The 27658-nt window shown below is 42.2% G+C and overlaps 2 protein-coding genes across 2 annotated transcripts in view; both read left to right on the forward strand.

The window, feature by feature from the left end:
- The window catches only part of LOC142160080 (uncharacterized), a 205309-nt gene that overhangs the window by 152370 nt on the left and 25281 nt on the right, over positions 1–27658 (forward strand). The window lies entirely within an intron of this gene.
- On the forward strand, positions 10731–18081 carry LOC142160122 (uncharacterized). The gene is made up of 3 exons (XM_075215086.1): positions 10731–10798; positions 14838–14916; positions 15946–18081. The coding sequence occupies exons 2-3, from the start codon at positions 14883–14885 to the stop codon at positions 17265–17267; spliced, it is 1356 nt and encodes a 451-aa protein (XP_075071187.1). The 5' UTR covers positions 10731–10798; positions 14838–14882; the 3' UTR covers positions 17268–18081.

The following is a 27658-nucleotide window of genomic DNA, read 5'->3' on the forward strand; positions in this document are numbered from 1 at the left end:
ACACAAATATCACCTTTAAATTTTAGTGTACAAATATCAAGTATTTGTGTGTTACATGAAAAAACAGTCAGTATTTAACCTATGTGCAAAACAGAAAACTAATTTGCACCCCTTGCATTGTAACATGGTGTTGTCCAGGAGACTGAAATAAGAAACTTCTCAATTTAAGATCCTTAATGAATCAGACCCCTAGTTCTGATCCCTATGCGGCAGAACAGTTGCAGGCTGGCTGGGAGGGCCCCTGCACCATAGTACAGTGCATCAATGATGTCAATTATGTAGTGGCAAAAGATGATGGCCAAATGAGGCAGAGGGTAGATCACATCAACGTGCTCCAAGCTTATCATGACAGGAAAGCGTGTGTATTAGCTGTGTGTAGCTTAACTGAGAGCGATCAGGAGTCTGATCCCTTGGTGGATTTAGCAGTTGCTGCAAAAGAGGCAGGGTCCAGGACGCGGGCTGACAGGATTCAGCCCGGGGGGCGCACAGGAGGCCGCATCACATGACACACGATGCGGCCACGTCGTTGATGACGCCAGTTTATTATGCCGAAATATTGCATCGGCGAGGGGGAGGGGGGCTGGGCGGCCGGCCCTAACAGTGGTTGGACTGAGCGGCCCGGAGGACCGATGCCCCCCTGCCCCCCGCCCCAGCCCGCCTCTGGCAAGGTCCCTAGCAGACACCCACTGCAGTGAAGAGCCTTGTAATGTAATCTCAACTTGTGGTTTGCTAGATGACATGAGTCTGAACTGCAAGTGTCAATAATCTGTTGAAATTAGCCAGACCAGGAAGTGATAGGCAACTCTGGCGAGTTTGAAGCCCCACAGTTGTAAACCATCTAGCCAAGCAGAAGGAGCAGAGGTGAGAACTCACGGTCCTGTGAATATTCCCGATCTCAGGACATCCCTAGCTCACTTCGAAAGCCTTGTGACAATTGGGAGATCAATCTGTCCTTATGACTGGTGCCCCCTTGAAAAATATAAATTTGCGCCCTCCTCCCCTTTTATAAATTTGTTCATTCAATAATACCTTTCTTGTTAAAATACAAATAATATATAATAAACCTTAATAAAGAGAGTAATACAAATAAATACATTAAACAGCAAAGATGTATTGCTATATGAATAATACACATGAAGAATAAGTATTCTTTGTAATAAAATTTAACCATTTTTGGCAAATTAATTTGGTGAAAAGTATAGAAAAATGCCCCCTCTTTCATCACACTTTTGCCCCTTCATCACACTGTTCCTGCTTCATCACACTATGTCCCCTCCTTCATCACACTATGTCCCCTCCTTCATCACACTATGCTCCCTCCTTCATCACACTATGCCCCCTTCTTCATCACACTATGCCCCCTTCTTCATCACACTATGCCCCCTTCTTCATCACACTATGCCCCCTCCTTCATCACACTATGTCCCCTCCTTCATCACACTATGTCCCCTCCTTCATCACACTATGTCCCCTCCTTCATCACACTATGTCCCCTCCTTCATCACACTATGCCCCCTCCTTCATCACACTATGCCCCCTCCTTCATCACACTATGCCCCCTTCTTCATCACACTATGCCCCCTCCTTCATCACACTATGCCCCCTTCTTCATCACACTATGCCCCCTTCTTCTTCACACTATCCCCTCTTTCTTCATCACACTATGCCCCCTTCTTCATCACACTATCCCCTCTTTCTTCATCACACTATGCCCCCTTCTTCATCACACTATGCCCCCTTCTTCATCACACTATGCCCCCTCCTTCATCACACTATGCCCCCTTCTTCATCACACTATTCCCCCTCCTTCATCACACTATGTCCCCTCCTTCATCACACTATTCCCCCTCCTTCATCACACTATGCCCCCTCCTTCATCACACTATGTCCCCTCCTTCATCACACTATTCCCCCTCCTTCATCACACTATGCCCCCTTCTTCATCACACTATGCCCCCTTCTTCATCACACTATGCCCTCCTTCTTCATCACACTATGCCCCCTTCTTCATCACACTATGCCCCCTCCTTCATCACACTGTGTCCCCTCCTTCATCACACTATGTCCCCTCCTTCATCACACTGTGTCCCCTCCTTCATCACACTGTGCCCCCTCCTTCATCACACTATGCCTCCTTATTCATCACACTGTGCCCCCACCATTCATCACACTATGCTCCTCCTTCATCACACTGTGCCCTCCTTCAACACACTATGTCATCCTTCATCACACTATGCCCCCACCCTTCATCACACTATGCCCCTCCTTCATTACACTGTGCCCTCCTTCATCACATAGTTCCCCCTTTATCAACAAGGGGCACATGTACAGTATTTACGTTGCACTTTTAAACTTTTGTGGTGGGTAAATGACCCATAGGGGGCTATTAAATCTGAGACGGATGCAAAAATAACTAATTAATTGCATTTTTATTCTCTTAATCTGCTCGCCATGCTCAGGGTGGTGAGAAGATTCAGTGGGGTTCTAGCACAAATGTGCAGGCATATGACAAAAAGCAGAGATTAAAGATCTTACAATCTATTGGGAAAGGGCTGTGACAAGTGTGGCACAGAGCGGGCAATGGCACTATAGCAGGTACCAGTGTAAGTGGTATTGAGTGCTGCGGAATTAGTGGCGATATATAAATAAATGATGATGATAGGTGGGAGCAGGGTTGGTGACTTTGGGAGGAGGGCAAGCTATGATTTGGACATTTTAGGCTTTAGGTGGTGTTGTGACATATATATGGATAATACTTTCATTATATTAGAGGAACACCTGTGTGTAATACTTGCACTCTTCATTGTTCAGATGTGTAAATACTTTATTTCAGGAGGTAAATAAATAGGAATATGTGTTATATGTACCAGACCTAGCCCACAACTTATTAGTCACCTTGTTCCAAACACTAGATGCAAGAATTCAGCGTCTATGACCAAAATTTGCAGAACTGCGGCCATTTTCTTGTGGTTCAAATCTCCGCGATGAGGGACATAAAGCTGTAATATGTATTTTCCCCCCTATCATCATACTGTGTATAATATACAATGTAACCTCCTAACGACACATCCGGGTTCTAGGTCAGACAGAGTGTTGGGGATTTACTGATCTAGAGGAGGTGATATAATAACTATGTGATGGCATACTTGCCAACTTTTCCTCTATGGCTTCAAGGAGATGCCGGGGAGGTGGGCGGGGCTTGACATATTGCATCATTTTGGTCCCGCCCCCTAAACCATTGTCACAATTTGATGTGATATTTGCATTATTATGCTCCCCGCCACTTATCTATTGCGGGGGCGAGAATCAGGAGGTCACCCAGTAATGCGGGGGTCTCCCGGACATTCTGGGAGAGTAGGCAACTATGCATTAAAGAAAAGCAGCTAATGAATCTCTAGAGACTGAAGTGTCTTTTACATTTCTGTCTCCATTACTGAAGTCATGTTTTCTTACCTGTCAGTCTTTGATTAAATCTTGGCCTCCTAGAAAATGGCCACCTCCATGGGCATCAATACATGGACATAGGTCACAATTTCTGAACTGTGTCATCATGCCACAGATGGCGAATCCAACCACGTCTTGTACTGGCTCAGCATCTGGGAGAATGCCAGACTCTTCAGGGAGTGAGGGAGATCACCCCTATTTCAGGGAGTCTCCCTAACATTCAGGGAGAGTTGGCAAGTATGGTTTACACAAAACAATTGGTTAATCACGTATCGATTAAGGATTCTGAAAATTACCCGAGACCCATTGCGTTATTAATGCAGAGAAGCCTTCAAGACTGGACATGAAATATTGCTTAAATATGCAGTAATAATTATAAGTGTATTGTATTCTGTATCCCCATATCATTCTTTGATTTTGTTAGTCATCCTGTAAGCTGTCTATGTCTTTAAAACATTAACAAAAGAGAGTTAAGGAAATGTAATATATTTGGAGGGAGTACCGTTTATAGAACATTATCCATTTTACACAAAATTGTCGACTGGCCTATCTGTACCGCTACCAGTGGTGTAGTACGCCTGGAAGAGGAGAGAAAGCTGAAGGCAGAAGCACAAACCAGTCACTCTACAAAGCTGGAGCTGTGCGGAGATGATGGTTTCCCAGTAGATCTTCTAATCAACCTTGTCCTCTGTCACAACCACACTAATTTCCTACTGCCTCCACACATTTATAGATGATTTAAGTTAGTGGAAAGATGATTATGTGGGATGTTAAGGACAGATCTATCTAGAGTGCAGCCATCTGTACCTACTGACCCCATGCCACCTCTTTTATAGTAACTTTACTCAACAGTTTTCAGGTGGCCTTGCATGGCTGGCCAACTACACCTTTGTTTCTGCTGACTTAATCTGATTGGTTGCTATAGGCAACTTTTATTCTTTTTCAAACCTGAAGCTTGATAAATTTACCTCCAGGACACCTTGGGGGTAATATTTACTAAACTGTGGGTTTGAAAAAGTTGAGATGTTGTCTAAAACAACCAATCAGATTCTAGAAGTCATTTTGTACAATGTACTAAATAAATGATAACTAGACTTTGATTGGTTGCTATAGGCAACGTCTCCACTTTTTCAAACCTGCAGCTTAGTAAATATACCCCCTTGATTCATAGTTGTAGTGTCTGTGTAGGCGTGTTGTAAACTCTCAAGGATGTGATTGACGTCCCGTTGAGATTTAACGTTCATGCCTGCGTTTTTCAGATTCCCAAATTTAGTTTTCAAAGCCACTAAAACCAGTGTTTAGTGCCCTTAATCCCTTTGCTTCAGCACCTAATGCAGAGGCCATGAGCATCCCTTACTCCTAGACTTTCCACGTCCCCAGACATCTCCTCTGTTTATTTGTCCTGTCTCTATGCATCTTTCCAGCATTCATACAAATACTGACTGCTGAGTAAGTGGTGAAACTTCTCTGACCTTCTGCTGAGGAAGTGGTGAAACCTCTCTGACCGTCTGTTGAGGAAGTGATGAAACCTCTCTGACCGTATGCTGAGGAAGTGGTGAAACCTGTCTGACCATCTGCTGAGGAAGTGGTGAAACCTCTCTGACCGTCTGCAGAGGAAGTGGTGAACCCTCTCTGACCGTCCGTTGAGGAAGTGGTGAAACCTCTCTGACTGTCTGCGGAGGAAGTGGTGAAACCTCTCTGACCGTCCGTTGAGGAAGTGGTGAAACCTCTCTGACCGTCCACGGAGGAAGTGGTGAAACCTCTCTGACCGTCCGTTGAGGAAGTGGTGAAACCTCTCTGACCGTCTGCGGAGGAAGTGGTGAAACCTCTCTGACCGTCTGTTGAGGAAGAGGTGAAACCTCTCTGATCGTCTGCGGAGGAAGTGGTGAAACCTCTCTGACCGTCTGCAGAGGAAGTGGTGAAACCTCACTGACCGTCCGTTGAGGAAGTGGTGAAACCTCTCTGACTGTCTGCGGAGGAAGTGGTGAAACCTCTCTGACTGTCCGTTGAGGAAGTGGTGAAACCTCTCTGACCGTCAGTTGAGGAAGTGGTGAAACCTCTCTGACCGTCTGCTGAGGAAGTGGTGAAACCTCTCTGACCGTCTGCTGAGGAAGAGGTGAAACCTCTCTGACCGTCTGCGGAGGAAGTGGTGAAACCTCTCTTGACCGTCTGTTGAGGAAGTGATGAAACCTCTCTGACCGTCTGCTGAGGAAGTGGTGAAACCTCTCTGACCGTATGCTGAGGAAGTGGTGAAACCTCTCTGACCGTCTGCGGAGGAAGTGGTGAAACCTCTCTGTCTATACTGCGCATGACCAGAAATGGAGGTTGCGCCAATAAATGCAATTCTTGTCCGGGCGCAAATGGCGCAACTGCCTTGTACTTGAGTGGTAGAACAGGGTGGAAGAACATAGGCAATGTACTGCAAGGGTATGCCGGGGGGGTTCCAGCGCAGAAGCAGCCAAATCAAGTACTGGTTTCAGCCATATCACTTGCATCTTGATTTATGTTTTTAATGTACAAAAAACTAATTTTTTATTTTTTAACAATCCATGATTTTATTAATGATTTAGTTTCATATAATTTATTTTAGGCGTTCTGATGTCACATTATACTACACAAACACTTGTGCACTCTGTTGTACCTCTCAACATACAGCAAGTAACATTTAGGCAGAGGGTACTTACACCCAGATTCAAATGGAAACGCATCCTGAGATCCGCTTGGATTTGAATATGGTTGAACCTACGCTCAGGTTCCATGTTCTTTTTTTAACTGCAAATTGCGTGCAGACTTGAATCAGGCACAATGTGTGTATTGCACAATCACTATACAAAGTTAGTAGAGCAGACAAATTGTCGTGGACACATAGCAGATCATGGATAGGCATCTACCCTACAAAACCTCCTGTACATCAATCACTTTCCTCAAACCCTACTCATATTCACACAATAGAATGGGCTTACTCTTGCCACACTGTCTCTCTGCCACCGGTGGTTTTACTGATTAGTCTTTGGGTTGCCTTAGTAACTTGCCCTTACTGACCAATCCTACTGGTGTCACTCGGCCACCAATCACCGACTGCAAATGCCAACTGCGCACCAGTTGTAGGAGAGTAGTTGCTGCCACCGCCAGGCTTTTTCATTGTCACCTTACTTCTTGGAGTTGTGTAGCTGCTGCTGCACCTCTTAGCTGGAAGTATTTTTTGTCCATACAGGATGAATCAGGATAAAAGTGTAGCTGGCAGAGCATTGATTCTGTGTTGGGTTCAACACAGGGAACAGATTAGAGGTTCAGTTCTTCTTTGTAGGATTATAACTGCTGGATTTCTGTGTTCAATTTGGATTTGTTTACTGGACCTTGCTGCTGGATCTCAGCCTGCCCTTGAACTCTCTGCCTGTTTATTGTCTTAGTGTACCTCTGATGACCATTCTCTTTTGTGATCTGTTTGTCTTGTTTTGTCTGCATGTTGCTCCATAGCTGCGAGTCTCCCTGACTCTACCTCACTCACAACTGATAACAACTATACACTACTGGGATCAAGTCCAGGGGGCATCCGAGTACCAGTGAACAGTGTGGTTCTGGGAAAGGTGGTTGTTAAAGGTGAAAAACATCCTGCACCATAGGTTCTGTACAGGGGGTTATCGGTTGCTGATTGTGGGCTTCACTTCATGTTCCAGATATTCTGGCTGTGAGAAGACACTCTGCACTATGTCAATGCTTGTTTGAAATACAAATGCACAATGGGTTACAGACCTACTTACCGTAATGTCTATATGTATTTGCATACATGATGTCTTGGTGGAGAACCAATCAAAATAAAAATATGAATGTATATAAATGTTTGATCCTCTCCTATCCTCCGAACTTTTCCCAAACTTCAGAATCTTAGGAGATAAACTATTTCCAAATATGCAGGTGTACATATGTTAACCCAATTTCACTCCTGCCTCAATTTAGAATAACATTATTAATGAAGGTGTTTTGTAAAGACAGGGAATATTGGAATTTGAGGGCTTTAGTCTTGTCAATTAGCACGGTAGTGTGAAGAATAAGATTCTTCTCAGTGACACCACAGATGGAGGAAGTTTGTGGACTTAAAAACCCCTGTAAAACTACCCTTGGTTGTCAATTTTGTGGGAAATGCATTCAGATAATACGATCAACGTAAGTGTTCTATTTCTGTATTTTTATCCCTTATATTTTTAACTATTGCATTTATTTTATGTCATTTATTATATTTTGTTTATTGAATCCAATGTCCAGCACCTCTTTTTATATTGAATCTGAGGTTTAGTTTTTGTCTTTGTTACGCTAACATATCCATAAGTCTTTTAAGACGGGAATGGTTGCTTGATCGTGTTAACCTTTGTATTGCTTGACTCAGTTAACCCTTTTGCCCTAATAAAAGAAGTGGTGGCAGCTATTACAGGTGTATGGATAAAAGAACTGTTTTCAGGGTGATTCAGTGATTATGACATATAGTAGGCCCTACAAAGCACTGTTGAAAATGTGACAAACCACTCAATCTCATATTCAAATTCCATTAAACGATTGAAACAATTTAGAAGACCACAACTTCCCCCTCACAATAATCACCATACCTTCCCTGACAAACTTCGCCTTTAGTGCTGACAAAATGCATTGGTCGCTAAGGACGCTTCACATTGGACACTGCTAACACTCTTTTGGAAGTGCTGGGCTTTCATATTCCCATCGACAGGAGTCACAAGGCTGGTCATTTCGGCTAGCAGCAAGACACAGCATGAGAAGTCCGAAGAGATGAGCTAACCACTTCCACACTGTCCCCTTTTTGAACCTCACCAAACCAGGCACCACACCAAGGAAAGGCAAGTGGACCAAGGAGCCAAACCACAGTGTGATGTGACCTCCGCTAAACCAACAAGTTGATACTTACCCATTATACACCCACCTAGAATACCTGACATTAAACCATCGCATCTCCTTGCATGCACCTAGAGCTGGCCAAGGAACCATGGGCACAACACAAGGATTAAACAGACTGGTTAAGCAAATAGGAATTTACACTCCATACCTATTGCATTCAAGTGTCTAATTTACATTTATTTATTTACTTCATCTTACTTTATTTCTAGTTTATTGTCTACTACTTTTGATTCTATATTTGCATTTACACATTAATACACTACTAATGTTTACTGTATTGAAATAAATAGATTTACTTTTCTACATTTAAGTGCTTGCAAACTAGATACCAACAACCAAGCAGAGCATCTTCTCTCAGTACTATAACTCCACACTGTGCCTTCCACTACCACTAATCGTTTTTGCTATGACCTTTTCTAGGCTATTTACCCAGCCTCAACTGGGCATAAAAAGAGAGCCTCACAAGCCATCTCTTAAAGGTAATCCCCCAGCACTAACTGTCTACTTTTCCCTACTTGGATATTTCACTGTATTCTCTCTAAGGCTCTTTCTTTATAGCTATGAACAGAGTCTCAGCCCCTATTTTACGAAAGTGCAGCAACGTGTCACATTCCAACACTTCAACTTGCAAAGTAGAGATCTCTGTGCCCCTTTCAATGGATACATAAGTTTGATCAAAGAAATGTCGCCACCGAATTTCAGCACAAGCATAACTTTCTGGTATCTTGGGGTTGAATGTGCAAGACAGATTTTAAATGCTAATTATTATTATCTGTGCCCTGTAGGGATCAGGGCAGAGATGGAGAAGAGGAAGCTCAGTCGAAGAAGAAATATGGGTGCATGAGTCAAGTAATGAGATGGAGAGAAGAGACAAAGGGCTAAAGGCAAAGATAAACAGGAGGAGGCGGACACAAGGAAAGAGGGCCCTGCTCAGAGGAGCTTACAATCTAAAGGTGAGGGGGGAGACTGACAGGAGACAAAGAGTGGCAAGATTGGGTGAGGAACGAGAGCACCGAGGTGAGAGAATCACAGGAGTAAGTAGGAGTGGGCGAAGTGTAGAAAGGTTAGAACAGAAAGAGAGAAGAAGGTTGAAGGAGGGCAGTGTTAGGTGGAGGAAGGGTAGGCTAATCTGAACAGATGGGTTTTGAGGGCGCTATGGTGTGCTGCGATTCTACAATAAATATTTGTGTTACCTATTTCTATGGTGTAGAAATGGTAGTCCATGTTACCCCTGGGTTGTATGCGGTTGGAGGCTGACCCAGTTTGCAATTGCTGCAAAGTATCTGCCCTTGATGCTCAATGTTTTGATTGCCTGTTAAACTGTGATGTGATCTATAGTTGCAGTATTGTATTTTTTGTATTGTATTGTATCATGTCAGGACAGGCACAAAGAAGCCAAAATCGGGCTCCACTGTATAGGTGCGGGCCCCAGCTGGGAGCCACAGGAAGAGGTATTGTATCGAGACCTGATGCTGTGACTACATCCATTTCACTGCTGCTATAAATGCGAGGCTAAAAGACAACAGGCTATGTCTTCTCTATCCCAGCAGGCAGCTTTATGGTAATTACTCCTTTCCTATCTCTGCTGCCCGGCCACTGTGGTGAATCCAGAGGGTGATCGCACCTCTCCCAATTGCCCCTATTTTGGCAGGACGTCCTGATTTGCAGCCCACAACAGGAGCAGGGATTAATGGGAGCAGCATCCTCTGCCTGCCCCTTGGCCGCCAGTCATATGTAAATAGTATGAGACAGCTGCCAGTGTGCTCGTTAGGGGAGGGGGTCACCGAATACGAAGCCCCTTCCTCCAGGAAAATAGCTAGATCCACCCCTGCTTGCCCACACAGTAATACTCACATAGTAGCACAGCTTCCAACATAAACACATGCAAAATCAGGACAAAATAAGCCACATTATAGGTCTCCTCTGGGAGATCTTGGACACTACTGATAATACTGCTAGTAATGTTACAGACAATATAACTATAAACATTGAACAATAAAAAAAAGATTATAACGTGTCTGCAATGATGGAAAGTGGTGTCCATTATCATGTAGTATGAAGCTGTAGGATAGTGAGGTAATGTATGTAATGTATGCACAGACACACATGCTGCACTGTACAGCTGTATAAATACTATAAATAAACAGGAACATGTGTTATACATACTGGAGCTAGGACCACATCTTACTAGTCACCTTGTACTGAACCCTAGACAGAAGGCAGCATTTATTATTGCAGATAATCCTGTCTAATACTGAAGAGTGGCGGCCATTTTCTAGAGGACATCAGCATCTACTGTATGACGATAACAAGCACAGCGGCGGCCATTTTCTTGTGGTCTACCAGAAGGACCGAAATCTTTATAAGACATTTCATCCACTGTGTGAATGTAACCTCACATAGACATCCGGGTCAGTCATAGTGCAGGAAATGTACTGAGCTGGAGGAGGTAAAATAATAACTCTCATATATTGTTATAGGTTATATTATTATACATATATCACTAATATACTGTATTATATATATACACACAGTAATGTAATAACTGATCTGTATTATACTATATAATATGTCACTAATATACATCATATACTGTAATATATACACATAGCAGTGTAATAACTGATCTGTATTATATTATACATATATTATATCACTAATATACATCATATACTGTAATATATACACATAGCAGTGTAATAACTGATCTGTATTATATTATACTATATATTATATCACTAATATACATCATATACTGTAATATATACACATAGCAGTGTAATAACTGATCTGTATTATATTATACTATATATTATATCACTAATATACATCATATAATGTAATATATACACACAGCAATGTAATAACTGCTCTGTATTATATTATACTATATATTATATCACTAATATACATCATATACTGTAATATATACACACTGCAGTGTAATAACTGTTCTGTATTATATTATACTATATATATTATATCACTAATGTACATCATATACTATAATATACACACACAGCAATGTAATAACTGATTAGTATTCTACTATATATTATATTACTAATATCTGTCATATACTGTACTATATACACACATCAATGTAATAACTGCTCTGTATTATAGTATACTATACCCCAATCACCCACAACATTAAAACCACTGAAAAGTGATATAACACTGATTATCTCGTTACATCGGCACCTGTCAGAGGGTGGTATATATCAGGCAGCGAGTGATCAGTCAGTTCTTGAAGTTGATGTGTTGGAAGCAGGCAAAATGGGCAAGAGGATCTGAGCGACTTTAACAAGAGCCACATTGTGATGGCTAAAAGACTGTGTCAGAGCAAGTGTAGTAACTAATCCAGCGCTAGAAGAGTGACTTTGTAGGGTAATATATGTGGATGAACAATTACTTCTCTTTGAACAAAGATAAATGTCACTCAAAATGTCAAAAGTGTAAGCAATACGGCTGGTCACATGAATAAGTGATTTAATATGCTAATAAGCATAGGATAAAACAGAGCAACTTAAAAATGCAATAAGCAATGGAAAAGTTATATCAATCCTCAAAATAACCAATTTAAACTAAACATCCAATGAAATATGAACTGTTATGACAAAATTCACAGAATAGTCCAAAAAGAAGAAGCTATGGTTCAGCAAAAGGTGTGGATAAGGATTAGAAATGTGATGCTCTGGACAATGTTCTGCTGGGAATTTTCCAGGCATTCACGTGAATGTTACTTCGACACGTACCAGCTACCTAAACATTGTTGCAGACCAAGTATACCCCTTCATGTCAACAGTATTCCCTTAGGACAATGGCCTCTTTCAGCAGAATAGTGCGCCCTGCCACACTGCAAATATTGTTCAGGAATGGTTTGAGGAACATGACAAAGAATTCAAGGTGTTGACTTGGCCTCCAAATTCCTCCGATCTCATATTGTATACTGTAATGCATACACACCTATGCATTAACTGGGGTGTAGTATATTATACTATATATCACTATTATACATCATATACTGTAATATATGCCTATAAATCAATGTAATAATTTGTATTATATTATACTGTTTACTATATTGCTTATAATGTTCTGTAATGCATACACACAGCAGGGTAATAACTGATATGTATTAGATTATACTATATATTATATAACTAATATACATCATCTGCTGTAATATGTACACACAGCACTGTAATAAAGGATAAATGCACAGTGATATACAAGGTTAATGAGTTGGGATAAGACAAAATAGGGCTCTGTTCCAGAGACGGAGGAGTTGTGTGTGTTTTGAGAAGGGTCAGCTGTGTGTAGTGCGGCCATGGTAAAGCGATGTGTTTTACTTTAATAGTATTTGAAGCTATGAAGGTTGGGGGAGCGTTTGATAAGACATGGGAGGAAGTTCCATAGGAGGGTAGTAGCAGTAGAGAAATCTTGTAGGCGCTCTAGACCGGTGGTGATGAGATAGAAGGTGAGGCATAGCTAATAAAGTAATATTAGAGGGCACGAGGGAGAGTAAATGGTGGTTTGAAGGGTGAGCAAGAGTCAGATCTTCTAGTGATATAACAGTGAAAGCTAGTGAACTGGTAGAAAGTTTGGATGTGAGAAATGAAGATGCAGACAAAGTCGAGGATGACTCCAAAGCAGCATGTGTGTGGTCAGAGGGAAGTATGATGCCATTGGCAGCGAGGGAGATTGTGGGGTGTTGGGGATTTTGGAAGAGATGATGAGTTTGCTTTTGAGCACGTTTAGCTTGAGGTAGTATTGTGACATCCATGTGGACCTCACAGAGAGGTAGCTGGACATACGGGATAGTAGATAAGGACAAGGTTTGGGAAGAGAGGTAGATTTGGATGTCATCAGCATTGAGATGGTATTGGAGGCTATAAAGAGCAAGTTAAATTCCTGGGGGAGGAGTTGTATATTGAGATGAACAGAGGTAAAGAACGAGAGAACCATGCCACAAAGACAGACTGAACAAAGGGTGTGCAGAAAAAGAGGATGCTCAAAAGAGACAGAGTGGTTAATGAAGACAATAATGGATGAGAGTGATCCTTCGACTTGGCTATGAGAAGGTTTTTCATCACTTTATTGAGGGCAATTTCACTGAAATGAAAATTGAGGAAGCCTGATTGCATTGGGTCAAAATGGGAATGTCAAAGGAAGGACAGAAGGTGCAGCATGTAGAGAGGAGGGTGCCTTACTCAACCACCCTGTTTGTCTCCTGGTCTGCGAGTGAGGGTAGATAAAAGCCCCCAGTAGGAGAGGGCTGCAGGGAAGACTGTGCTGTAAGAGCAGAGCCAGAGTTTGGTGATGGAGAGGAGGTTAAGGGAATGAGATGGCCGTGGATGGATGCTAGGTTGTTGCAGAGTGCGACAGAGAAGGCAGGGTAACTGGGAGACGTGGATAAAGGATTGGAATACTTACTGGAGTGATGGGCTGGAGCGTGCCACAGGAATGGATGGTTGAGATTGCAAAGGGTATAGGGATGGATGCAAAACAAAGAGTGCAATAGAGATAACATGGAAGGATGAAATGGGTGAGAGTTTTACATCGGTGTATGATAGACAGTGAGGCATGATTCCTGCAGACAGGTGAGTAAAGAGGAGGAGAGAGAGAGTATAGAAGAGAAGTGTGGAGGGAGACATTAGAAGTAGATGCAGACGGCAGAGTAAATAAATACCAGGTAGGTGGGGGAGGGAGAAAGGAAGAAGGTGGGATTGGGGGAAGGGACAATTCATGCAATGGCGCTTAATATGATATCATGGAGAGGAATAAGATTAATGAATAAAACCTGGGAGATTATGAGATCCTGGAGAGGTGAGAAAGGAGGTAGAACAGGATTCAGTAAAGATAACATGGCAGAGAATAAGAGCATGGAGAGATGTACAGTGACAAGGAGACAGAGAACATCATGAGAAACAGCAAATGGCAAAATGACATCTGGAATGTAAACATATATTACGGCAGAGTATAAAGACAAATGACACAGTGACAATAGACCAACAAGATCATTCAGCACTGTGACTCAGTGGTTAGCACTTCTGCCTTACAGCACTGGGGTAATGAGTTCAATTCCCGACCATGGCCTTATCTGTGAGGAGTTTGTATGTTCTCCCTATGTTTGCGTGGGTTTCCTCCGGGTGCTCCGGTTTCCTCCCACACTCCAAAAACGTAGGTTAATTGGCTGCTATCAAATTGACCCTAGTCTGTGAGTGTGTGTGTGTGTTAGGGAATTTAGACTGTAAGTTGCAATGGGGCAGGGACTGATGTGAGTGAGTTCTCTGTACAGCGCTGCGGAAATAGTGGCGCTATATAAATAATGATGATGATGATGCTTCAGCTGGTGACTGGAGAGATGACTGCTGGGAATGGGACATTATACAGTAACACCAGTGGATGTGTCTGGGTGATGACCATTGTGTGTGTCAGGTTCCTATAAGGTGGATGATGTCACTGTCTATCTCTCCATGCAGGAGGAGGAGTATTTAGAAGGACACAAGGGTCTGTATAAGGACGTAATGATGGAGAATCACCAAAACCTCTCATCATCAGGTAAGAGGAGGTTTAATCACCGTCATGTTTGCTTAGAAAGTCACATTATATTTAATTTATGTCTTATTAGACTAGTATAGTATAAGACCTGTATAGTAAAACTGTATCAGACAGATCTAAGGATATAATCATATATTGCTTTGTACAAAAAAATCATACAGCAAGAACCTGATTTATCAAAATTCTCATCATTGAAGAAGTAGGAGAAACATTGAGAGTAAATGAGTAAGTATTACAGGTAGCATATAACAGTAGACAGATATAAAGCCTCTCATAGTTTTGCATTAATTTAACAGTTTGAACAAATGAATTTGCATGTCAAGAACAAACTTGTCAGAAGTGCTCAGTATCAATCAGCAGCAGCAAAAGCCAGTAAAATTATGTCCCACATAATCATTTCTATTCTTTATAAGAGAGTGACATACAACCTTGTTTAGATCTCATCTAAAGTTTTAGTCAACAGTTCCTAAAATTTATCATGCAGTAATCGTCAATAACAGTATTAAAGAGTATTTACTTTTTACAGTAGAAGAAATAATGATATTGAATAACATTTCATAAAGAAAAGAGAGCACCCGAATACATTTGTGGTAATGTGAAGTCTCAGATTGGGTGACCATTCACAGGTCTACCCTATACAAGTACCCCGTTTAGGGGGCAAAGATTCCACCCGTTACAGTCGATGATACATTTCAGACAATTGCCCCAGTTGAGATACATTTTGTTTCTTGCTGGAGGTCATATCGGATCTAGACTGAAATACCGAATAGAGTGGTCTCTATAACATAATTTTTTCCACTTTCATGCGTGATGGGATTTCTCTTTGGATGTGTGATGAATTCTACTTTGTAATATAATGTATATTATTTTTTTTTATCTGTGTTTGATCTGTTTTCCTATTATTTACATCTAGTAGTGGCTATGGTATCCCTTGAGTACATTTAGGGATGAGGAGCTCAGTGAGGCATTCAATAGAATTTTACTATTGCATTATATGAATACAGATGCTAACAAAACTATTTTTAACAGGTGACACCTGGATTTCTGGTTATGTAGGCATGGATTCAAGTATAAAAAATGGGACTAAGAATCCCATCCCATACGAAGAAAGAAGCCCAAGAGAGAAGCCCACAGATCATACACAATATAGATCTATTCATATTAAGGAGGAATCAGTCTCATGTGATGGAGGAAACCCCACAGACACTGACATTTATACACCCACAGATCATACACAATATACATCTACTGATATTAAGGAGGAATCAGTCTCATGTGATGGAGGAAACCTCACAGACAGTGACATTTATACACCCACAGATCATACACAATATAGATCTATTCATATTAAGGAGGAATCAGTCTCATGTGATGGAGGAAACCTCACAGACAGTGACATTTATACACCCACAGATCATACACAATATACATCTACTCATATTAAAGAGGAACCGGCCTCATGTGATGAAGGAAACCTCAGAGACACTGACATTTATACACCCACAGATCATACACAATATACATCTACTCCTATTAAGGAGGAATCAGTCTCATGTGAAGGAGGAAACCTCACAGACACTGGAATTTATACACCCACAGATCATACACAATATACATCTACTCCTATTAAGGAGGAATCCGAAAAAGGAAACTTCACGGACACTGATTTTAATTCAGTAACAGATCATCCTGTTAAATCAGATTATATTGCAGGTCAAATATTAGAAAACAACTCAGACAGCACAATGAGCGAGATTGAAGTTATTTACCAAACTCCTACACAATCCACTTTTGGTGATATCTCAAATCTAACTAAATATCAGAGAGCTCACTCTAAAAAAAAAATCCCACAATGTTCCCAGTGCGGGGAATATTTTTTGAGAAAAGCCCAACTTGTCATCCATCAAAGAACTCATACAGGACAGAACCCACTTGAGTGTTCCGAGTGTGGTGTAACTTTTCTGACCAACGCTCAACTTCTTATCCATCAGAGAACTCACACAGGAAAGAAGTTATTTCAATGTTCGGAGTGTGGGAAATGTTGGCCCGATAACGCCCAACTTGTCTTACATCAAAGAAGCCACACAGGAGAGAAGCCGTTTGTTTGCTCGGAATGCGGGAAACGTTTTCTGTGCAATAGTCATCTTGTCGTACATCAGAGAACTCATACAGGAGAGAAGCCATTTGTATGCTCTGAGTGTGATAAATGTTTTGCCGTGAAAGAGTATTTAATCCGGCATCTGAGAACTCACACCGGGGACAAGCCATTTGGGTGTTGTCAATGTGGGAAACGTTTTAAACATAAGATATCACTTGTTAATCATGAGTTTGTTCACAAAGATATGAAATAATTGACATTACCCGAATGTGAGATAAGGCTTCTTGATTGAAGGACGGTAGACAGAACTTTAGACATCAATCAGCTTTTGACAACTGTGTAATAACAGTTTTCCTATATCTTCCATTTATATAGTTTTTTTTTAAGTTGAATTATTACATCTAAGTACGCAGTTTAGATGTTAATTAAATTGTAAAACAAATTAATATGATCGACAAACTCTTTATCTCTGTCAATCAGCTTTATTAGGAATAAAGTGGTAAAATATGAGCAAATACGCATGTAAAATAAGCACATTTCATACAAGGAAGTCTTATATGCTAAAACGTCTTCGACTTCCTAGTAAAACATTTTTTTAATACATTACTGAAAGTTCATAGAAATGTTCTTGGTTTTTTTTCAAATTAATTAGGACACCATCTTCCACAATCATGACTGGAATTTCACAGTGTCATTTAAAATGTGTGACTGTCGTGGGTCAATTTTAAATAAATGATTACATTTGTGTTTTAGATTTGTATTGTTTTACAATTATAATGTTAATTTGCTGATAGTAGGTCCAAAAGTAAGCTTTTTTTTATTTATCATAATTCTAGACCAGTTTATCATAATTATAGACCAGTTTGCTTAACATTATATTCACAAAAGTCATTTTAGCCACTACCAGTTTTGAGATCATGTATTCCATTATCACAGTAGCGGACTTAAAAAGTACTTTTGACATTTGTAATAATAATACATCATAATATTTGGATTGGCGGTTTTTACAGTACTTTTAAAGGGAGGCATTGGATACTTGAATAAACCCCTTGTCCCGACATGGATTATTTCATTGTACTGTAATATAATAATTTTTGAAGTTAACCATCGGCAGACCGTATGTGTTCTTTACCTCCATTCAATGTGTGTTGGTTTCTTCAGGCTGTTTGAGTCCTAAGTGAAAAACATTCACAGGATAATCTTTTATAAATATAATATGTGTGGCACCTTTTATACATTGACAATTCAGAGCATTCTTACATTCATCAATATTTCCAGATAAAATTTGTTTTATTCTAAAGTTTCAGGGTAAGAGTTGTATTTCTCGAGTGTAAAAAAAACAATCAGGACCACAAGAATAAAAGTGATTGTAAACTAACTTCTATTACCAAGGCTGATACACAGTGATCACGTTGGGTTTGTGCTGGGTTGAAAGGCCCGAGACAGTACTACAAAAATGATAGATCTCATCCATCACTCTTTAAAATCTGAATCTGTCTCCATCCTCTTATCGTCAATGCCGAGAAAGTCTGCGACAGAGTGGATTGAGGATATATGTCAAGGTTGCTGTGGCATATGGGTGAGATCCCAACCTGCACTCATAGGATGTTTACACTATACAATGCACGCTCAGCTAGAATTAAAATTAATTGATCTTTATATGCCCCATTTAATATTAGTAACTGCCCCAGGGCAGGTATTCCCTCTCTCCTCGCTGATAATATTTGTCTTCTGTTTGGATGCCGCTGCACGCTCAATTTGAAAGAATCTAGATATAACGGCTTAAGGTGGGGGACAAAGAATATAAGCTGAACGCTCTTTGTGGATGATCTACTAGTGACACAAATCCAGTGGTATTGGTCCCTAATCTAGTAGCAGAATTTTGTGTATTTGGCAAATTGTCTAAGTAAATTATTCAAAATCTGTTGCATTAATCCGTACGACCATGACCCATTTGGTAAAGGGCATGAAACATGATTTCCCCTTTGTTTGGCACCACTCCTACCTAAAATATTTAGTAGTATATATTGCAAAATACCTTATCAACTATTTAATACAAATTTTTGTTAAACTGCTTACTAATCTGCGTAAAGATTTGAAGGGCTGAAAGTGTAAAAATATCACCTGGATGGGGAGGATTAGCATTCTTAAAATGAACTATTATATCTGCTACAGACCTTGCCCAAACACATCCCTCTGAAATGGATTGCAGACGTTCAGAAAGTGGTTAGTCTTTATATATGGTGGTAGAAGCCCCATCTGAAACCAGAAGTAATGTATAGAAGGAGACACCGAGGGAGCTCCCCCACATCACCAGTTAGTATAGCTCTATTATGTTAAATAGAATACTAGTGTGTCCAGGGACATTGATTCTAAACAGTGGATTGAGATAGAGAAAAAGGCGATGTGGTTACCTACAAAGGTAACGCCCCCGATCACGAACCCACCACTACTTTCACTCTACCATTTCACCCACTGTCACATGTTGGAAAAGTCTCAGATATCGGAATGATATTTCAATGGTGGTATCTCATTTGACATCTTTTGTTGTTAATACGCAATTACAACCAGGGCTACACCCTGTGGGTTTCAAAAGGTGGCTGAAGGTGGGAGTCTTCTAGATTGGCCAGCTGGTGGACACTGGTGATGAGCGTCCCTTTGAAGATATCCAAACTAAGGGAAACTTTTCCCAGATGGGACAATGGAAAAACCTACAGGTTTTCCAATTCCTTAACACAAAAAGGTATGCTTGGAGAAATCTATAAAGATTTATATTTTGAATGACTGTAACTCCCTAAAATCCAGAGCATTCAATATCTCAACTGTATAAGCTCATCATAGAAAACTCCTATAGTTCACTCCCCCGTTATGGAAAGGCATAGGAGAAAGACCTTGGATAATGGGTCAAAATCTTTTAGATGACACATGCAAGCTCCCTGAACATGTGTGGATTTGAAATACAGTTCAAACTGATCTCTCGTCTCTAAATTTTTATAGATATCTTTAGTAAGGTATTTCTAGCGTTTTCCTATCCTTGCTGGAGATGTTCAGTAGGCCCAGGTAATCCTATTCATGTCTGGTGGGAATGTTTGAAAATCAGAACCTACTGAGATATAGTGAGTCTCCAAGGAGAAACTTGAGGGGGGATGTGACTAGAAATCTGGAGTTTTGGCTCCTTAATCTGTTGACGTTACCATTCTCCCCACAAAAGAAATCTGTTTTAAAACACCTTGTTAATGCCACAAAGTCGGTGATCCACATTAGATGGAGATCCTCCTCTCTTCCAATCGTGTCTGACTGGTTCTCCAAATCAGAATTCGATATGGCTTTGGAAGATGTGTTATCAGTAGCAGGGGATAACCGTGACAACTTCTACATCATTGGTTTAGATGGCTCAAAACCCACCGTCCTTGGGATCCAGCAGACGAAGACACAGGGAGAACTTAACCGCTCCAATGAATATTAGCGCTAAAATAAAATATGTTACCTTCATCTGAAATCCTTGGTGGTGGATAGATAATGTGTTCTAGGTCTAAACTTAGATTCTAATCTATATGAGATATGCTGAACCTTCCTCACTTTAAATTCAGATGTAGGTTCCTTCATCCCATTCCCACTGCCCTTCTCTTTCCCCTCCCCACTTTCCTAATTCAAGCTCACCTCACTTCTCCTTCCCCAATTCAGTTTGCTTTTCTATCCTTCTGTTTCTAGTTTCATATATTAATTAATTTGGATTATGATAATCAATGCTCTGATGTATCAGTAATGCTTATGTGTTATGGAAGAGGTTCTTATTTGACCCATCTTACATTATGTTCTTATTTCACTTTTATTGGCAATATATTGTACAATGTAATGTAAGTTTAAAATGTAATAAAGTTTAAACAAAAAAAATGAGGTAACCTTGATGCTGGGATGCAGGCTTAAATGTTTCGATCAAAATATGAACCAATACCTCAAGTTTTCATTTTGTTAGATACACACAAATATACAGCGTTAAGGACAAGTGCTGACAACAATTGTCTTTTTATTTTGTATACGTATAGGGTGTTTATATTGCCATGCAGCTCATGCCGTGTATAATATGGGATTTACTGAGCACAGGTTTATTTCTTCTCTAGTTTATTTAAGGCCTTTTGGGTGTGGCTTTCAAGCCAGCCCTTGCTAGATGTAATCCCCTATACATGGCAGGTGAGTGTAGCTGATTTGAACTGCATTTTATGCTGGAATGCAGGCTTAGCTATTTTGATAAAAATATGAACCAATTCCTCATGTTTTCATTATATATGATATTATATTCTATATGTCTACTTAACTTTCCCTTTCTATATAATTATTATTACAGTAATTAAAGGTTCTACTTAAGCAATCATATTTATATTAGTTATATCAGTCAGGCAATAGTTAGTAGGTAGTTATTAGAGTTTATCATTCAAGCAGTAGTTAGTATTAGAGTAGAGGAGCAATATAAACACTTATATCAATAGAGTTCAGACAATAGTTACAACATTCAATGTATCAACAGTAGTTCAAGTTAAGTAGTGTTCACAATAACTTTGTGATAAAGTGCAGCGAGCAGTAAACTGCATTAGCTGGAGATGTGAGGAGACGTTGGTTAAATTACTTCAGAGATAAACGGGGAGAGAATCACCTGGAGAGGACAGAGAGGGGAAAGGGGCTGGAGAGGACAGAGAGGGGAAAGGGGCTGGAGAGGACAGAGAGGGGAAAGGGGCTGGAGAGGACAGAGAGGGGAAAGGGGCTGGAGAGAACAGAGAGGGGAAAGAGGCTGGAGAGGACAGAGAGGGGAAAGGAGCTGGAGAGGACAGAGAGGGGAAAGGGGCTGGAGAGGACAGAGAGGGGAAAGGGGCTGGAGAGGACAGAGAGGGGAAAGGGGCTGGAGAGGACAGAGAGGGGAAAGGGGCTGGAGAGAACAGAGAGGGGAAAGGGGCTGGAGAGGACAGAGAGGGGAAAGGGGCTGGAGAGGACAGAGAGGGGAAAGGGGCTGGAGAGGACAGAGAGGGGAAAGGGGCTGGAGAGAATGGGGGGGGGGGGTAGGGTGGGGTGGCTGGAGAAAACGGGTAAAGAAGGGGTTGATGGGGGTGAAGAGAGACTATATGAAGAGAACAGGGGGAATATGTGGCTGGAAGAAAAATTAATTCTGAATGCTATTAATTCAATTTTGAGGCTAATTGAGTGGAAGGAGACCTGTTAATTAAAAACAAAATCTACTGACTTAATGTATAACTGGTTTGGGGGGAGGCAAGAGGGAGTCCTAGATTTTTTTACCCACTGCTCTGCTTTCCAGAAGGTGAATAATAGCTATCTCATTTTTTAAACAGGGTTCCAACATTCCAGGATCTGACCAAGCAGCAAGTGAGCCTAAGATACCAGCAGTTGGATTCCCATGGAACTGGGCCAAATATTGCCAGGAAGCCAATTGCAGTCGAAATAGTTAACAAAACAGGAACAGAGAAAAGAAACGATCAGCAAAGACCTATACTAGAATGCTGACATTGTGAAACAAAGTTCACAAGATCTGTTTATGTTAATTGATTTGATGAGTCCAATCATTCATAAGTTGATTCTCCTGTCTTCCAGCTTGTCTTGGAGTGAATTATTGGTTGTTTCTTAATCTTAGAGGGTGCCAAGTGCTATAGGCAGCATCACTAGAAAATCTTTCATAATGCCTTCTATTGTTAGAGAAACCCTGGATAAAAGTAATAGAATAAGGTGATGCTATTTTTGTATTTGAATCTATCTAGAACAGTGGTGGGGAACAGGCAGCCAACCGAGCCTTCACCTGCGGCTCCCAGGCGACTGTTCATGATCTTATCAGAACGGGGGCAGCCGACCCGCGTCACATAATCTCCTCTAGCAGGGAGGTCACATGGTATACCTAGAGGAGGAGGGAGTGCATAGTGCAGGGAGGTCATATGGTATACCTGGAGGAGGAGGAGAGAGTGCACAGTGCAGGGAGGTCACATGGTATACCCGGAGGAGAGAGTGCACAGTGCAGGGAGGCCACATGGTATACCCGGAGGAGGAGGGAGTACACAGTGCAGGGAGGTCAGATGGCATATCTGGAGGAGGAGGGAGTGCACAGTACAGGGAGGTCATATGGAATACCCGGAGGAGGAGGAGGGAGTGTACAGTGCAGGGAGGTCACATGGTATACCAGGAGGAGGAGGAGTGTACAGTGCAGGGAGGTCACATGGTATACCTGGAGGAGGAGGGAGTGCACAGTACAGGGAGGTCACATGGTATACCTGGAGGAGGAGGAGGGAGTGCACAGTGCAGGGAGGTCACATGGTATACCTGGAGGAGGAGGGAGTACACAGTGCAGGGAGGTCAGATGGCATATCTGGAGGAGGAGGGAGTTCACAGTACAGGAAGGTCACATGGTATACCCGGAGGAGTAGGAGGGAGTACACAGTGCAGGGAGGTCAGATGGCATATCTGTAGGAGGAGGCAGTACACGGCGCAGGGAGGTCACATGATGTATCTAGAGCAGGAGCGAGTGCACCATGCTCTCTCTACTTCCTCTGTGCGGAACTTTTGAAGGCTGGAGGACTGCACATGTGGTCCTTGACCTATTTCACTGTGCCACTCACTGGTCTTGAACATACTAATACTAAACGGTGCGAGGTGCCATGATGTATCTCTGGAACATTCCTCAGAGACACATTGCCTCGATGTTCTGACTCAAATATCCGTTCATTTTCCCTCCCTTTCCATACAGATGATGTCCAAGAAAAGCTAGTGTCACGGGCACTAGGAGTCTTTACCCAGGGATCACCAGGTGATAGGCTTACCAGAGCAGTATAGGTGGTAATATGGTACTCTGGTAGCAGGGTGATCACGGAACAGGAAATAGCAGATGATGAGATGCTCAGCGCTGAGAAGTAACAGCAGCGGGTCTCTGCGGGAACACGGAGGTAGCCAATAGCAACCAGCAGGTGCAGTAACGATGGGACACCAGAGCAGAGTTGAACTGGAACAGTTGATCACGGAGAGTAGCGGGTAGCAATAGTGGCAGCAGACTCAAGGAAACACGGGAGAGTTGACAAGGACTGAAGACTGAAGCGCACAGAGGCAGCGGATAGGAATCAGCTAAACAGTCACGATGAAACACAGACGGGTTGCAGGTTGAAGACTGTAGTGCACGGAGGCAGCGGATAGGAATCAGCTAGCAGTCACGATGATGAAACACAGACGAGTTGCAGGTTGAAGACTGTAGTGCACGGAGGCAGCGGATAGGAATCAGCCAAACAGTCACGATGATGAAACACAGACGAGTTGCAGGTTGAAGCCTGTAGTGCACGGAGGCAGCGGATAGGAATCAGCTGGCAGTCACAATCATGAACAGGTGAGTGGATGTGAATGAAAGACTGTAGTGCACGGAGGCAGCGGATAGGCATCAGCTAACAGTCCCAATGATACAAGGTAGAGTTGAAGTGGTTAGAAGACTGTAGTGCACGGAGGCAGCGGATAGGAATCAGCTCACAGTCACGATGATACAGTAGATGGTAGAAGTGGTATGGGAACCACAGTAGTAGAAGTGGTTTGGAAACCACAGAGGTAGAAGTGGTTTGGAAACCACAGGAATCAGCTGGGCTGAATAAACGAGGAAACACAGGAACACCTTCAGAGACTCATGGGGAATGAGACTCCAAGATCAGGCAATGTGGTGATGACCACAGGTGCTTAATATAGGGAGGTTGCCTGATCTGCCAATTAAGTTAAAGGAACATACACTGGAGGTATAGAAAGGGCTGCGCATGCGCAGTCCCTCAGGATGGAGGACAGCCACGGTTCCTAAATGTCCGGGAAGAAGCACTCACAGTCCGGTGAGTGACAGTACCCCCCCTTTTAAAGGTGGGCACAGAACGCCTGGAACCGGGCTTGTCCGGATTTTTTGAATAAAACTTCTTCAGAAGGGCAGGAGCATTAAGATCTTCAGCTTTGATCCATGAACGCTCTTCAGGACCAAAGCCCTTCCAATGAACGAGGAAACGGAGGACTCCTCGCGAAATTTTTGCATCCAATACCTCAGTAATCTCGAAATCCTCCTCCTGATGAACTTGAACTGGCTGCGGTGCTGAGGGAGGAGTCGAGAAACGGTTGATGATGAGAGGTTTGAGCAAGGACACATGGAAGGCATTGGAAATCCGAAGATTCTTAGGAAGAAGAAGTTTAACACATACTGGATTGATAACTTGAATGATCCTATATGGACCAATAAAACGAGGGGCGAATTTCATAGATGGAACCTTCAAACGAATATTTTTGGTAGATAACCAGACACGATCTCCAATTTTTAGTGGTGGAATAGCCCGCCTCTTCTTATCTGCGAAAGACTTATATTTATTAGATGTCTTCTTTAAACAGGTTTTGACCTGAGACCAGATATTTTTGAAGGTTTGACAAGCAGTCTCCACAGCAGGAACTTGGGTGGGCGGGAGGGCAGGAAATTCCGGAAAAGACGGATGGTGACCGTAGACCACAAAGAATGGAGTTTTGGATGATGACTCATGGTACATGTTGTTATGGGCGAATTCAGCCCAAGGGAGCAATTCTACCCAGTTGTCTTGGTTGGCTGAAGAGAACATCCTAATAAAAGTCTCAAGATCTTGATTGACTCGTTCCGTTTGTCCGTTAGATTGCGGATGGTAAGACGATGAGAGTGCTAATCGTATGCCCAAGGTTTTACAAAGGGCCCGCCAGAATCTGGAAACGAATTGTACTCCTCTATCCGACACAATCTCAGACGGACATCCATGGATGCGGAAGATTTCTTTAATGAAATGTTCAGCCAGAGTAGACGAGGAAGGTAAACCGGACAGAGGGACGAAATGGGCCATCTTCGAAAATCTGTCTACCACTACCCAAATAGTATTGTGATTCTTACTTGGTGGCAAATCAGTAACGAAATCCATACTAATATGGGTCCAAGGCTTGGACGGAATGGGTAGTGGTCGCAGCAACCCTGCTGGAGTTCTGCGGGAGGATTTGAACTGAGAACATAAATCACAGGAAGCAATAAACTCTTTGACGTCTCTCCTCATTGAAGGCCACCAGTAACTACGAGAGAGAATCTCAAAGGTCTTGTGTTCACCGGCGTGTCCAGAAAAACGAGAGGCATGGAACCACGAAAGGATTTTCCTCCTCAGAGTAGGAGGCACAAGGGTCTTCCCAAATGGTAGCATTTTGGTGGATGAAGCAGCCAGAGAAATACATTTGGGGTCTAGAATAGCATGGTTGGGAACCTCTTCTACATCAGAGGACGTCACAAAAGCTCGAGATAGAGCGTCAGCTTTCTTGTTCTTAGCGGCTGGTTTGAAGGTTATAATTAATTCAAAACGGGAAAAGAAAAGAGACCATCTTGCTTGACGAGGATTCAAGCATTGAGCAGATTGCAAATATGACAAGTTCTTATGATCCGTGAAGATCGTCACCGGATGGCGAGCTCCTTCCAACAAGTATCTCCATTCCTCTAATGCAGCTTTGATGGCCAGCAACTCCTTGTCCCCGATAGTATAATTTTTCTCTGCGGGCAGAAGACCCCGAGAGTAGAAGGCACAAGGATGTAATTTTTGTTGCTCCGAGCGTTGGGAGAGAATAGCTCCTAAGCCCACATTAGAGGCATCTACTTCTAGGAAGAAGGGGAGTGTCACATCAGGCTGTCGCAGAATGGGAGCAGATGAGAAGGCCTCTTTGAGGATTTGAAAGGCTTGGAGAGCCTCAGATGACCATTGCTTAGTATTAGCCCCTTTCCGAGTTAGGGCCACAATGGGAGATGCAATGGATGAAAAGTCTTGAATGAAGCGTCTATATTAATTGGCAAAACCTAAAAAACGCTGGATGGCACGAAGAGTAGTTGGCTGAGGCCAATGTAGTACAGCATTTACTTTGTCTGGATCCATCTTCAGGCCAACTCCGGAAACTATATACCCCAAGAATGGAATCTGGGGTAACTCGAATGAACATTTTTCCAATTTACAGAACAACGAGTTTTTCCGTAGTCTGGAGAGGACCTCTGCCACATGTTGGTGATGAGAAGGCAGGTCCTGTGAGAAGATCAATATGTCGTCTAGGTAGACAACGACACATACATATAATAAGTCCCGAAAGATCTCATTGATGAAACCCTGGAAAACAGCGGGGGCATTACACAGCCCGAAGGGCATTACTAAATATTCGTAATGCCCATCTCTGGTGTTAAACGCGGTCTTCCATTCGTCACCGGAACGGATTCTAATTAAATTGTAAGCACCACGAAGATCCAACTTAGTAAATATCCGAGCTCCCCTGATGCGATCAAATAGCTCAGTGATCAGCGGAATGGGATACCGATTCTTGATAGTAATGGCGTTGAGTCCACGAAAATCTATACAAGGGCGTAATGATCCATCCTTCTTTTTGACGAAGAAGAACCCAGCTCCAGCGGGAGAGGTGGAAGGTCGAATGAACCCACGCTGGAGATTCTCCTGTATGTACTCAGATGTGGCTTGAGTTTCAGGTAACGAGAGAGGATAGACCCGACCCCTGGGAGGAGTCTTGCCAGGTAGAAGGTCGATCGGACAATCCCAAGAACGATGAGGAGGAAGACGTTCAGACTGAGCTTTATCAAACACATCGGCAAAT

Source organism: Mixophyes fleayi, chromosome 6 (genome assembly GCF_038048845.1).
Source record: "Mixophyes fleayi isolate aMixFle1 chromosome 6, aMixFle1.hap1, whole genome shotgun sequence".
NCBI classification, from domain to species: Eukaryota; Metazoa; Chordata; class Amphibia; order Anura; family Limnodynastidae; genus Mixophyes; species Mixophyes fleayi.

Bases quoted from the DNA above. Each gene is read 5' to 3' on its own strand.
- LOC142160122 (XM_075215086.1), top strand. From the start codon at position 14,883: ATGATGGAGAATCACCAAAACCTCTCATCATCAG. The intron at 14,917-15,945 runs GTAAGAGGAGGT...TATTTTTAACAG, and splicing joins CCAAAACCTCTCATCATCAG to GTGACACCTGGATTTCTGGT.